General features: G+C 40.8%; 1 protein-coding gene across 1 annotated transcript; it reads right to left on the bottom strand.

The window, feature by feature from the left end:
• Positions 1-6,159: 6,159 nt before the first annotated feature.
• LOC105919925 (gastrula zinc finger protein XlCGF8.2DB) lies at positions 6,160-14,891 on the bottom strand. Its single transcript, XM_036132367.1, has 3 exons — positions 14,830-14,891; positions 8,915-9,376; positions 6,160-8,560 (listed from the first exon to the last, which is right to left on the bottom strand). Exons 2-3 carry the CDS (start codon positions 9,267-9,269, stop codon positions 7,824-7,826), a joined length of 1,092 nt encoding a protein of 363 aa, XP_035988260.1. The 5' UTR covers positions 9,270-9,376; positions 14,830-14,891; the 3' UTR covers positions 6,160-7,823.
• Positions 14,892-15,227: the final 336 nt, after the last annotated feature.

Here is a 15,227-nt window from a genome sequence, read left to right on the forward strand (position 1 = left end):
AGATTTGTGTCACTAACCTGCTGCAGGTAAGTGGACTCGTTTCTCAGTGTTTTGCAGGATTTAGAAGATCACACCTCCTCATCCAGACCACAACTCTCTGCTATACGAGGAGGCGTCGCGTTGTTCCCAGGCTACGCCTGAACAAACTTCTTATCGAACCCTTTTCCACACATCTGACATGGAAACGGTTTCTCAGCTCTGTGGGTTTTTCTGGGAGGAGTCAACTGATCACTGTGGAGGAAATATTTGCCACAGGCCTTGCATAGATAGCATTTGTTCCCTGTGTGGGTCCTCATGTGAACAGTTAAATGGTTCCCCATGGTTGAAACCTTTCCCACAGGTCTGACACAGGTAAGGCTTCACCTCCAAATGGGCTGTCAGGTGACAGAGCCAGCTGGTTTTCTGACTGAAACTCTTCCAGCAGGTCAGACATGAAAACAGCTTCTCATGGGTGTGACTCCTCAGGTGAATGTTTAACTCATTGCTCTTAATGAAGCTTTTCACACAAGTCTGACAAACTAAAGGTCTCTCCCCAGTGTGAGTTTTTATGTGATCAGCCGGAACTTGGGTTAAACTTTTTACTACATATTCTGCATAAGCAGTGGTTCTGATCTGTGTGGGTACTCATGTGGTTATTCGGTGCTTTTAAAACTGAAGCTTTTCCCACAGATTTTACAGGAATATTGTTTTTCTCCATTGTGACTCTTCTCGTGAATGTGACACTGTTTCGGCGTGAAATGCTTATCACACATTTTACAAGAAGGCAGATACCCTGCAGCGGAAGCCTTTTCTTCTTATTTAATTTCATTTTTGACCGGGGCCAGAAGAAAGAACTGCTGCAACATAATGTAGATAAGTCTGATTTATTAGTGTGAGCAGCTGGTGTCTAGGATGGAAAAGGTGAGACCAGAATTAAAAGCTAGTTCTATTGAAGGCCCCCAGGTAAGGTAGTAGTTTAGAAAGATGGTTGTTATTTCAGACAGGACAGTTAAGGGTTGAATGCCGCATACATCGTGTTGGAACTAACAGGATCACGATTTGTAACAAGTTGATAGAAAGATAAGTGAATGTGTATATGGATTCAGTATGTGTTGAAAAAAAACAGTGCATGTCAAACGACGTTAAAGGGTGAGTGCAGGATCTTTGACATGAGGATGATATCTATTGAAGGGGAACTGAGAGAGGAATTGATTACAGGAAGAGTGAAGGCGGAGCAGAGCAGCTTCAGAGGAGGGTTAGAGTGGGAAGGGTGCTGGAAATGACCTGATGGAGGATTGTGTTACCTCCAGGATTAAAACAGGAACTTTTTTCTGAAGCATACAGAGTAGGACATCTGGGGTTAAGTAGAGGTTACAGAATTTAATGGAGTGGTGACATACAGTTAGATCCGACATGGTGAAATGTTTTGTGAAAAGTGGTATGATGTGTGGTCATTTTAATCCAAAAAAGATTCCGACATCGTTACAGGATAAAATGTACTTTGATTGCAAACCAAAATTAAATAATTTTTCATTCCACAGACATGGTGATCCCCATCAGAGGTTTTTAAGTATTTGTTTGTGTGTGTGGATGCTTTTACAGGACTACCAGAGGCCTGTCACAGGAGAGGACAGATAAACTGTTATAAAATGTCTCATTAACTATTACATTTCTAGGCATAGGTTTCCTGACCGGATGAAGATGGACAATGGAAGGTGGTAAGGATTAATTAGAATCTGAAAAAACGATTGGCTAAAATCTGTGCACAGACTAAATTAACATGGGGTAAAGTTTTGATGTTTTGTTTCATGTTGGGATGTCAAATCGGAGTGTTCAGTTAATTTCACTACAGGATACATTCTCTGTGACTGGAAGGAGTTTTTCGGGTGCGATGTCAACCTCCAGGATTCACAGGTAACTCGCACAGAGAGGGTTCAAGAGAACATCACCAGAGCAGCTTTCGGGTCAGGACCCCTGCCTAAGAGGGGCTTTCAACTACCGCCCACCTGTACCAGGCCAGTAACAGGGCAGCGTGAAGCGCAGATGCCACTCTGAAGAGGCAGCCGGATTTTTATTTTGTTTTTCGTTTTAAAATAAAATGATTGAGATGCAGCTGTATGGAGATCGCGGTTGGGACAAATGACTATAACCCAATATTTTTTAAGGGAAAGAATGAGACATCTAAGAGAAAGAAGACAACATCATGACAACAACTGAACACATTGTGAAAAAAAAGAATTTTGTAATCACTGAATTTGTCTTACAAGTTCAATATTCCTAAAATGTTATATACCAGTAATGTTAGGATCTTGATTGTGAATTGCATGATAATTTGGTACTTATTCTGTGGTTTGGTCGGATTGTAGTACTCTGGACAGGTTATATTCATTTCTAAAAGGACATCCCTATTAATCTGGTTTAAGACTCCTATAGTCATATTCAGTCATTAAATGGTGGAGCATACATTTAGTAGGAAATCCTTCAGTTTGGGAAATAAAAACCCCTCTTCAGGTATAAGATTAGCAGTTTCTTGGTAGTTGCACATATATAACGGGATAACACATCACTGATGAAGGTGCTTTCTTTTATTTGGTTCTAGCATATTTTAGGATTCAAATAGCTAAGTAGCTTTTCAGCTTATAGGTTGAGATATCTTACTGTTAAGGGAACAATTTGAACTTAATTTGGTGTAAAAACGTATGTCTAGTATTTCATTTGGGTGGTAGGTTTCTGTTCAATCAATCAATCAATCAATCAATTTTATTAGTCAACTGCAATTTGCATTACAATCGAAATTTCAGTTCCAGTACAACCGTCCATCACATACACTTAACAAACATTTTGGGGGAACGATTGACTGAGGCCTTGCGTTGCCAGGAACACACACAGTCGGCCGCTGCTACATGAGCGCTAGCCGTGAGGTGCGTTCCCCAAACTGCCCCAGACCCCGCTTTACACGGGGTCCCTAGGCGCTGCCTTGAAACTCTCGAAGAAAGAGCAACAACATGGGGGAAAGAGGGGAGAGAAAAAAAAAGAGACAGATGTTTGCCTATTTATGCTCTCACCTATAAAGAGACAAACAACCGACACAAAAAAACCCTCATAGCACAAAAGCACAAATAAACACAAGACAACATGTATGCAGAAGGTAAACATTTGAGACCTGTCGCGTGAGTGTAATTCATCAGTTTTATGAGTATCAGTTATGCGTGTGTGTATGGGCGAAAGTGTTTTTCTCCGTGAACACTCTCAAGAGGCCATTGTCCTTGATGTTATCAGCCGGCCCACAGTTCAGAAAGCATCCAGGTGTCAGCGGGGGAGGGGGGTAGCCGGGGGCTTTTCTGGGCACTCCGTCATAACAATCCAGGAGTAGAGATAGGGAGGGAATCCAAATATGTTATTTGTTATGAGACAAGCTGCACTGCCTTTCCTGTCAGCTTTAAGTCTTTGCTGGCTCCACATAAATCCAATTTTCCAAATTATTGGGCTTTTTCGCGCTTCACTCCCAGATTTTATCCCATCTCCCCTTGAGTTCAACCCCAAAGTCAGTCTGCGTTCCAGCGCAGCCAGCTTTTCGGCTTGGCTCCATTCACCTGCCAGGTTTGTCCGTTCACAGCCAGAGTGAGCGCGTCATGCAGCCGGCAGCCTGATCAAGGCCAAATGGCTCCGACATCCGCTGTATTTGCCGATACTTCAAAAATCCACAAAAACCAATAAGTAGAGATCCCAGTATCCTTAATCCAATGTGAAAATTTCAAACGTCCAGGAATGACAAGGTCGAAAGACACACCGTTTTCCTCCAGGAATTTAGGGTGTATCTCACAAAATAAGTCAAATCAGGACCAGACGGGTCCCCCTTCCGTTGCCTACCCGTCGAAAAAAATTTATCAATAGTATTGAGAGACCAGCTTACCAGATCCATGTTTTTCAGAGTTCGGTTGATATGAAGAAAGTGCTCAGAAGACAAGACATAGCAAAGCAAAGCAGGATAGGGGGGGGGGGGGGGTAAAAGCTGCAGAGAGAGAAAGACACGACCGACCTCGGAGAGAGACAGAGAGATTGCTTTCTTAATCATCAACAGAGGGGAGAGTGGTTAAGACAAATTCCATCTCATCATTTGCGCTTTGTTTGAGGGGTTCAAGAAATTAAGTTAGTTCCAGTTCAGTTATTGATTTGATCTTTATAAAAAGATCAGAGGGAATTGTTGAGGAAAATATCTTAGTTGTTATATTAATCAGGCAGTTGTATGGAGAATTATAAAAGGAACTCCTAAGGCCTCTAAACTGTGTCTTCCCCTTTCAGGACAAAGTTAACACGCAGCTTGCAGGATGTGTTGAGAGTTGGCTTATGGCTTTGAGGTCATTTGGCTTGACCCCTGATAAGACAGTTTGAGTAATAAATTAGCCGTACTGCATGGGAACCTCGAGGGTAGATCACGCTTGGACCCACGGGGTCTGCCTCCGCAAACCCTCAGCCTAATCGGGAGGGGTTTGCTGGTGTGATAAAAGGATGTCTTTGTGAACCTTTGATTAGACAAAACTGCAATGCCTGGGAGAAGGACGTGGGTAACAATGAGCTTGTAAGTTTTGTCTCCTTTTGGAATTCCAAATGAATTAAATATGCATATTTTAAATGTTTGCCTCTGATCATTGTTTCTCCTTTACTGCCAAATCTTAAACCGGGGTAAGATGGGCCTTCAGAGATAAGCAGGAGCAGGCTAGTATTAATATCAAAACATGGCTTGACCAAAAAATAATTCAGGTTAGTTAACACTAGAAGTCCCAGAGATACGAGAATTTTTGTCAGCCTCCAGTCCCCCCAACAGTACTTCACAACTCATGAATCCCTTTTTAGATGTAAATGCCCCAATAGCGCTGTCGTTGGAGAACCATTACACCCCCTTCAGTTTCGGTTTTAGCTCAAGCCACTCTGTTGATGAGTGTTTTACCAGAGAGCCGGGGGAAAAATTATATTTGTAATTAAATATAACTAGGTCTACGTCATCAGTGTCGCCAACACCGGAATGATTTCAGACAGCGGAGCCACCAGCGCAGTGATCAGCTGATAACTGATCTGTACAATAAAAATAGCCGCATGAGCTGGAACGCTGTAGAGAGGGAAAGCAAGAATATTTATGACCATCTGCCCTATTTACTAGGGGGCAAATATAACTCAAGTTATTATATAATTCTAACAATATTTCTTTATTCACATCACTAAGATTATTTAACATACTATAACTAATTTGATCATTCCCAGGAGTAGATTTACTCAATGGTATAATTTAATTTACAAAACCATCTTGGGATAACTTCCCTCTTCTCTCGCTTGTTAATAGAAAATATTCAGAAGGTTTTTCTTTGCATTCGAATGGGTTGATTTGACTAAATGTACCTAAGGTTTGCAGAGGAACTTGAAGCTGAAGGATTTGGTCTCTGTTAATGTATTTAAGGGAGTTTTTAAAACAGTTTATAAATAAGGTATCTGTTTGTAGATATTTTGTCAAATTTTTTATCGTATTCTGCCAAAATTGCATCTTTAATGTATTTACATGTCTGTAGTTTTTCATTGGAATTGAGAGCTCCTGCCATTCTTGGCCAGGTTTCTCTAGAAAAAGAGATTCTTAATCTCAATGAGACCTACCTGGATAAATAAAGGTTACATAAACATAAATATTTCACAGTCAGAACATCAATCATTTGTCACACACCTGAGAACCTCAATCATTTGCAGAAATTGTGCAAAGTGATGAAGTCTCCATCTATATATATACAAGTCTTCAGGCTCTTTCAGAACTCGTTCAAAAAGATAGCAGTGAGAAAGTATTAGCGCCCCCTGCTGGACAGAAGCCCATAAAAAAGACAAATATTCTGATAAACTTCCAAAAGTACAGAAACAAAGCCAAACATGTTATAAGGTTAAAAGATAAACTATGTTTTAGAACATTTTATCTCTTTTCTCAGACATTTTAAGCTTTTTTTCTTTTTCTAAGTGCAAATTTTTTTAGATTTTCTGCTCTAGCAACACATTAAAAAAGTTATTTTGATCTCATAAAAAGATCAACTACTGACCATCTAATATGCTTTACTGCCCTGACTGTCTCAGATACACCCCGAAGAAAAAGGAAAATATCACCTTCCAGAATAAAGGAGATCTAGTTCCTCTGAATAAAAGGCAAAATTTCATCAAAAATGGTAACTTTATTTAAAAATAACAGCTGTGACACAACACCACAAGCAAGTGTAACACATTTATTCTGACTTTAAGACAATTTATATATTTCTTGGTCACAAATCTAAGTTTATTTTGTACATGAGGTACATTAAGTGTGTGTTATTTGCAGATGGTAAAAACATTTGTTTGTTCTGATGACAACTTGCAGTTGTTACTACAAAGATTAAAACAGAGTTTAAAATTAAAGTCTGGTTTGGTAGAAATAAATTGTCATTAAATTTGAGCTAAACCAGATTTATTCTAGTTGAGAAAATAAAGAACTAAACCACAGTTACAAGGTCATTTAGATGGGTTTAATTTAAGAAGGTGTAGAAATATATTTTCTGAGATCATTGATGAACACAAATGCTGGAAATCAACATTAGGGATGTACAAGCTAAAGTACCAAGGAGGGAGATTGAAATATTAATTAAGAAAAAAACATGTTCTGGATTACAAATCACTTCACATTCTATATTTTTCAACAGTTCTTCCATATTTCAGCAACTGGGCAGTGGTTAGGGGTAATAATTATAAAAGTGTAATACAACCATTATGCATTCTGCAAAAGGAAGCTATACAGATTATTCATGGGGCTGGATATAGAGACCACACCAATTTACTATGTTTGCTGTCAGAATTACTCAGATTTACAGATCTTGTAGAGACACAAACAGCATTAATAGTGTTCAAAGCAAAAAAATAAAATTGTGACCAAGTAATATTACAAAAATATTCATTGGTTGGGGGGGGGGGGGTGTGAACTGTCCTCTTATAATTAAATTTTTTGTATTTCTGTGGAGCAAGACCATGGAACAGTTGGAACTAAAGGGGTGTCCAAACATTAAACAGTTCAAGAACGCATATAAACCTCCAGACAGGTGGGTTCAATGTTTCCTTGAATGAAACCCAGCAGGTTGCATCTTCTCATTGACTTTTACTGTTCACTCCTCCTGAAAGAGCGTAGAGCCACAGTGGACTGTCGATGGCATCGCAGCAATCCCTCATACTGAGCATGCATGAGGCAACAGTGGAGAGAAAAATTCCTCTTTAACGGGAAGAAATGTCCAACAGAACCAGAACCAGGCTTAGTGCAGATGGTCATCAGGCCGACTGGGGTTTTTGGGAAGACAGAGCAGGCATTTCACTTTTCATTTAATTTCTGCTTTAAACCAAGAGTTGAACAGGGCGACGTCATGGTTTACTTTGACAGATGCCTGAGAGATTTCCGTCTGTCCAAAATAAAATTCAATTCTAAATCCTGACCAATCACATAAAAGTAGTGGGACAGCATGGAAGAAAAGTGTTCTGCCGAGACGTGTCGAGAACAAGCAACAAGAACTCACAGAGCAGAGTATTTTGCAGCTTTTTGCCATAAACTTATAAATCCTGACCTTATGCTAAGTTTAAGCACTTGATATTTTCTATTACTTATTTTACATGATTTATATAATTTGTGGTTACATCTATTTGTATTTCTTTTTGAAAATGTTCAATCCTCTGTGAGAGATTACAGATAAATACCCAGTTTTGTAGCCATTTATTTACAGACTGTAATGAAAATAAATTGATTTAATAAATTAACCTTTAACACTGGAATGTTGCTGCTCAAGTAATTCAATGTTATCAGCTTACACCTCCTCACCTGTTTGAGCGCTCATGTTGGGCTTGAAATGACTTACATCACTGAAATCTTGTCCAGAGGGTTGACTTGTTAAAGGCTTCTCATCTATATGAGTGCACATGTGAAGAGTCAATTTACTGCTTCGAGAGAAAAACTGACCACAGATTTCACACGGGAAGCGTTTCTCAACTGTGTGAGTTTTCATGTGATGTTTTAAATTACTTCTGTCACTGAAACTTTTTTCACACATCTGACAGGAGAAAGGTTTCTCACCTGTGTGCGTTCTTGTGTGCGTAATTAAATTCTCTTTTTGGATGAAACCTTTTCCACAAATCTGACACTGAAAAGGTTTCTCACCTGTGTGAGTTCTTGTGTGTCGGGTCAAATAAATCTTCAGACTGAAAGCTTTTCCGCAGGTCTGACAGGAAAAAGGTTTCTCACTGGTATGGGTGGTCAAGTGAGAGGCTAACAGATCATTGCGAGAGAAATGTTTACCACATATTTCACAGGGAAGGTTTTTCTCAGCTGAGTGGATTCTCATGTGAGTAACCAAATTATTTTTTTGATTAAAATGCTTCCCACACGTCTGACATGGGAACGGTTTCTCACCTGTGTGAGTTCTCATGTGACCAGTCAACTGACCTCTTTGAATGAAACGCTTTCCACAGGTCTTGCATGAGAAACGTTTCTCACCTGTGTGAGTTCTTATGTGATCATATAAATAACATGGACTGAAACTTTTACCACAGATTTTACAAGCCCTTTTCTCAACTTTGTTTCTTTTTAGTTTGGTTTTATCTCTGTTATTTTGTTTCAACATTTGATCTCTACTCAATGCTGGGTCTTTATCAAGGTTCCCTTTCTGGTTTAGGTTCTCAGCTGAGTGAATTCTCATGTGAGTAACCAAGTTATATTTTTGATTAAAACGTCTCCCACATGTCTGACATGGGAACGGTTTCTCACCTGTGTGAGTTCTCATGTGACCAGTCAACTGACTACTTTGAATGAACCGCTTTCCACAGGTCTTGCATGAGAAACGCTTCTCACCTGTGTGAGTTCTTATGTGATCATATAAATAACACGGACTGAAACTTTTACCACAGATTTTACAAAAAGCTCTTTTCTCAACTTTGTTTCTCTTCAGTTTGGTTTCCTCTCTATTATTTTGTTTCAACACTTCTTCTATCAATCCTGAGTCTTTATCAAGGTTCTCTTTCTGGTTTAGGTTCTCAGCTTCAGGAGCGTTCTGAGAGGGGAACTGGTCCTCACCAGGTTCTGGTTCTCCATGATCTCCTTCCTTCATCATTAGCGTATCAGTCTGCTGATTCAGAACAAGCCGCTCTTCAACCTGACTGATTCCAGTTTCACACTGTTCCTCTTTTAGCTGCAGAAGTTCTGGTTCCTCCAGTTTAATGTTCACCTGCAGGAATTCGGGTTCTTCTTGTTCCTTCATCACCTGCCGAGGTCTCTCTTGGTCCAAACTACAGTTTGTCTCTTCGTTACAAGGCTGCTGGCTCGTCTGGATCTCCTTCTCCTTACAGCCATAATGATGTGGAAGATCTGGACAAATAAAAGTCTTGTTAATGTGATTATTATAAGAAAAGGTCACTTTAGTTATTTTTTCATCTTTCTGTGTCAGCAAGTGAAATGTTTTTAACTCAGCAGCGTTTTAGCTCTGAGCTGTTGTGCCAGAAAATGGCCGTTCGGACTACGGCTCCCAGTATGCAACACGGTGTAGGACCCAAAACTCCGATACCTGTGGGACCACACCCTGAGATGATAAAAGCACGATGCAACAGGGCTCTTCTCCTTCAGACACTTTCAGCAGTATAGAAGAGACCTCATCTCTGCTGATAATTCCTCACGTTGGAACACGCGTTGGAAACGGTGATGGTTGCCTTGCTGGACAAAGCCAAACATCATCTTCACCCTGATGGTTGCTGGATTGACAGAGCAGGTCCTAGGACTTCAACCAGATGTAGCGCGCAGCCAAAGGAAGAACAAGGAGTTCTCCCCCCTTTTTCTGTCAACAGAGTTTTTTTTGTTTTTGGCTGAGCAGTTCACAAAGACCCACCTCTGTTTTTAACAGCCAATAAGACGATAGGATTACAATTCACCAAACGGTTAATAAAATCCATTTAGTAAATTAGGTCCTGCAGACCAGAGCAATTTCAACCTGTTTTGTTGTCAGATCTTAATTTCTTCGGCCATAAATTAAGCAGCGATCAAAGAGAGGTTTGGTTTATTACATTCCCATCCATCCATCCATCCCATCCATCCATCCATCCATCCGTCTATTTTCTGACACGCTTAATCCCTCATAGGGTCCCGGGGGGGGGTGCTGGTTCTATCTCCAGCGTTTCACTGGGGCGAGAGGCGGGGAACATGGACCCGGTTCTGAAGTCCTCACTAAGACTAAGAACGTAGAGAACATGGACCCGGTTCTGAAGTCCTCACTAAGACTAAGAATGTAGAGAACATGGACCCGGGTTCTGAAGTCCTCACTAAGACTAAGAACGTAGAGAACATGGACCCGGTTCTGAAGTCCTCACTAAGACTAAGAACGTAGAGAACATGGACCCGTTCTGAAGTCCTTCCACTAAGACTAAGAACGTAGAGAACATGGACCCGGTTCTGAAGTCCTCACTAAGACGAAGAATGTAGAGAACATGGACCCGGTTCTGAAGTCCTTCCACTAAGACTAAGAACGTAGAGAACATGGACCCGGTTCTGAAGTCCTTCCACTAAGACTAAGAACGTAGAGAACATGGACCCGGTTCTGAAGTCCTCACTAAGACTAAGAACGTAGAGAACATGGACCCGGTTCTGAAGTCCTCACTAAGACTAAGAACGTAGAGAACATGGACCCGGTTCTGAAGTCCTCACTAAGACTAAGAACGTAGAGAACATTGACCCGGTTCTGAAGTCCTCACTAAGACTAAGAACGTAGAGAACATGGACCCGGTTCTGAAGTCCTCACTAAGACTAAGAACGTAGAGAACATTGACCCGGTTCTGAAGTCCTTCCACTAAGACTAAGAACGTAGAGAACATGGCCCCGGTTCTGAAGTCCTCACTAAGACTAAGAACGTAGAGAACATGGACCCGGTTCTAAAGTCCTCACTAAGACTAAGAACGTAGAGAACATGGACCCGGTTCTGAAGTCCTCACTAAGACTAAGAACGTAGAGAACATGGACCCGGTTCTGAAGTCCTTCCACTGAGACTAAGAACGTAGAGAACATGGACCCGGTTCTGAAGTCCTCACTAAGACTAAGAACGTAGAGAACATGGACCCGGTTCTGAAGTCCTCACTAAGACTAAGAACGTAGAGAACATGGACCCGGTTCTGAAGTCCTTCCACTAAGACTAAGAACGTAGAGAACATGGACCCGGTTCTGAAGTCCTCACTAAGACGAAGAATGTAGAGAACATGGACCCGGTTCTGAAGTCCTTCCACTAAGACTAAGAACGTAGAGAACATGGACCCGGTTCTGAAGTCCTTCCACTAAGACTAAGAACGTAGAGAACATGGACCCGGTTCTGAAGTCCTCACTAAGACTAAGAACGTAGAGAACATGGACCCGGTTCTGAAGTCCTCACTAAGACTAAGAACGTAGAGAACATGGACCCGGTTCTGAAGTCCTTCCACTAAGACTAAGAACGTAGAGAACATGGACCCGGTTCTGAAGTCCTCACTAAGACTAAGAACGTAGAGAACATGGACCCGGTTCTGAAGTCCTCACTAAGACTAAGAACGTAGAGAACATGGACCCGGTTCTGAAGTCCTTCCACTAAGACTAAGAACGTAGAGAACATGGACCCGGTTCTGAAGTCCTCACTAAGACTAAGAACGTAGAGAACATGGACCCGGTTCTAAAGTCCTCACTAAGACTAAGAACGTAGAGAACATGGACCCGGTTCTGAAGTCCTCACTAAGACTAAGAACGTAGAGAACATGGACCCGGTTCTGAAGTCCTTCCACTGAGACTAAGAACGTAGAGAACATGGACCCGGTTCTGAAGTCCTCACTAAGACTAAGAACGTAGAGAACATGGACCCGGTTCTGAAGTCCTCACTAAGACTAAGAACGTAGAGAACATGGACCCGGTTCTGAAGTCCTCACTAAGACTAAGAACGTAGAGAACATGGACCCGGTTCTGAAGTCCTCACTAAGACTAAGAACGTAGAGAACATGGACCCGGTTCTGAAGTCCTCACTAAGACTAAGAACGTAGAGAACATGGACCCGGTTCTGAAGTCCTCACTAAGACTAAGAACGTAGAGAACATGGACCCGGTTCTGAAGTCCTCACTAAGACTAAGAACGTAGAGAACATGGACCCGGTTCTGAAGTCCTCACTAAGACTAAGAACGTAGAGAACATGGACCCGGTTCTGAAGTCCTCACTAAGACTAAGAACGTAGAGAACATGGACCGGTTCTGAAGTCCTCACTAAGACTAAGAACGTAGAGAACATGGACCCGAGTTCTGAAGTCCTCACTAAGACTAAGAACGTAGAGAACATGGACCCGAGTTCTGAAGTCCTTCCATGGCTCCTGGATCTCAGAGAATAGACTTTAAATCCTTCTGTTAGTCTATAAATCCCTGAATGAGCACCTAAATCCATCACAGACTTGTTAGTCAGGCATCAACCCTCTAGACCACTCAGGTCTTCTGGCTCCAGCCTGCTCTGCAGAACAGAACCAGAACCAGAACCAGAATGTTTTTTTTTTATATGCACAGCATTTTGAATCGTTGTTACTGGAAAGTGCTTTATAAACAAACTTGCCTTGATTCTGGAATGTTTTAGCTGCAGATCTAGCCTTAATATTTTTAAAAAATCTAATTATTTGGCTAATTAGCATTTTTTCATTTATTTCTACTACTCCTAAAATAAGCTTAAGTAATTAAGTGAAAATTCTGCAGAATGTGGCAATTTGTTATACAATTACTCGGTTAATCGTCAGAATACTCAATATAATAATGATTACTAAAATAACAACTTCTAAATGTTAATGTTAATCTAAACATTGAACCCGTTTCTTATAACCAGTCCCTACCAAGCACTGGGTTCTGAGATGGTGGAGAACTCCTGCTGTTGCTGCTTAGAGAACAATGTTCTGCGCTGCAGCTCCATCCTCCACATTCAGGCGCTGTGAGTTCATGAATTAATCAGAACAAGATGGACGCTGATCGCATTATGGATCATAAAGCAGCCCTAACAATCGGAAAACAATTACATTCAGATGGTAATAATTTGTTGATTCAGCTTTAAGTTTTAATTTGCTGCCAAATAATCAATAGTGTTTATAGTTATGTAACCAGAATGAAACTAAGAATGGTAAGAGGCAGACCCAAATTAAAAACACTTAAGAAAACGAGACATAAGCGTCCCTATAGGACACCCTAAAAATGTAAAACCCTAAGAAGAGATCAAAAGTATTAAATATCTAACAGCCTTTTTGATTCTTTAAAGAAAAAAAAAAACGTTATTGGAAATTTGACAGCTTCACTTCTGTTAAATTTCTGCTCATATAGACAACATTGACTATTAAATGATTGACAAACAATCTAGTTAACATAAACTTCTTTATTTGAAGCAGAATTATTTATTACCTAATATTATTGTAACAGAACACTTAAGTAGCAACTTACTTTATGAGAGCTTATTTGTTCCATCAGTCTAAATGTTATATTTTGGAAAAAACTAATGGAAATAAAACTTTTTGTCAGATTCTTTAATTAATCATAAAAATAACCAACTGATTAATTGATAGTTAAATAATCTTTAGTTCCAGCCCCAGACCAGTCCTCAAAAAATAAACTTCTTAATCAATCACTTAATCTGGATGGCATTAACTTGGCCTCTGGTAATAAACTATAAAATCTTGATGTTATTTTTGACCAAGACATGTCATTTAAATCCCATATTAAACAGGTTTCCAGAGTTTCCTTTTTTCACCTCAGGAATATCAGCAGAATTAGAAACATTCTGTCCAGGAGTGATGCTGAAAAACTAGTCCATGCATTTGTTACTTCAAGGCTGGACTATTGTAATTCTTTACTATCAGGAATTCCACAAAATGCAGTTCAAAGCCTTCAGCTGATCCAAAAATGCTGCAGCAAGAGTTCTTATGAAAATCAACAAGCGGGATCATATTTCTCCAATTTTAGCTTCCCTTCATTTGCTTCCTGTTAAATCAAGAATATAATTTAGAATTACTCCTGCTCTCCAATCTGCAGTGTTTGTTGTTATTTCAGCTTTTAACTTTTTGTTCTCTGTCATTTTTTTCTTCATAGAAGGTACACCTGGTCTGGCGTTCTGTTAGCTGTGACATAATCAGGGGAGGCAGATCATCCTCTATTACCATATAACATAGAAAGTACTCCTGGGTCAATGTGAGCTTCTGTGCTTTCTGTGTCTCTGCTCTGTCTTCTCTAACATAGAAAGTACTCCTGGGTCAATGTGAGCTTCTGAGCTTCCTGTGTCTCTGCTCTGCCTTCTCTAACATAGAAAGTACTCCTGGGTCAATGTGAGCTTCTGTGCTTTCTGTGTCTCTGCTCTGTCTTCTCTACCATAGAAAGTACTCCTGGGTCAATGTGAGCTTCTGAGCTTTCTGTGTCTCTGCTCTGTCTTCTCTAAGCCCCAGTGGGTGGAGGCAGATGAGCGTTCACACTGAGCCTGGTTCTGGTTCTGCTGGAGGTTCTCCTCCCTGTTAAAGGGGAGTTTTCCTTTACCAAATTAATTTTTTACTAAAATCTAGGGTTTTACTTTCAAATCCACAGTATTTTATTAGAAACTGGGCCAGCCACTAAAGTATATCTAAAGGATTTTATTAGGAAGCATTTCTTCTTCTGTGTTTCCACGAAGAGGAAAACCTTTTCCTGATTTCTGCTCAGTTTTTGGTCACAAAGCTTCAGGAATAAAAAGCCGGAGCTGCAAACTGGCTCCAGCGACCACTTTCCTGAAACCTCCCCCCAGTAGAAGCCCACCGGTACGCTGCTGGAGCCAACCTGCTGGCTGTAAGCTGAGCCGGGGCCTCCAGGTGAGGTCCAGCAGTCTGCGCTGACGGTCCATCTCCCTCCTCGAAGCGGACGATGGTTTCTTTCCAGCTGGGAGCAGATTTCCTCCGCAGCAGCAGTTAGTCTCTCTCTGATAAACTCTCTCAGAGGGCTCCACGGAACACATTGTTGCTGCGCAGACTCACACACTCACACACACACCGACCACACACAAGCTAACCATGCTAACGCTGCTAGCACCGGAAGTCACCGACGCAGCTGCTTCCTGTTTGATAGCAGTGAGAAAGTATTAGCGCCCCCTGCTGGACAGAAGCCCATAAATGTAAAAGTCTTATCAACTAAAACCCCGAATATTCTAATAAACTTCCAGAAGTAAAAATAAAAGAAAA

This window comes from Fundulus heteroclitus, unplaced genomic scaffold (genome assembly GCF_011125445.2).
Source record: "Fundulus heteroclitus isolate FHET01 unplaced genomic scaffold, MU-UCD_Fhet_4.1 scaffold_491, whole genome shotgun sequence".
Classification (NCBI taxonomy): domain Eukaryota; kingdom Metazoa; phylum Chordata; class Actinopteri; order Cyprinodontiformes; family Fundulidae; genus Fundulus; species Fundulus heteroclitus.

Bases quoted from the DNA above. Each gene is read 5' to 3' on its own strand.
- LOC105919925 (XM_036132367.1), bottom strand. From the start codon at position 9,269: ATGAAGGAACAAGAAGAACCCGAATTCCTGCAGGTGAACATTAAACTG. The intron at 8,561-8,914 runs GTAAAAGTTTCA...GTAAAATCTGTG, and splicing joins AGCTTTTTGTAAAATCTGTG to GTAAAAGTTTCAGTCCATGT.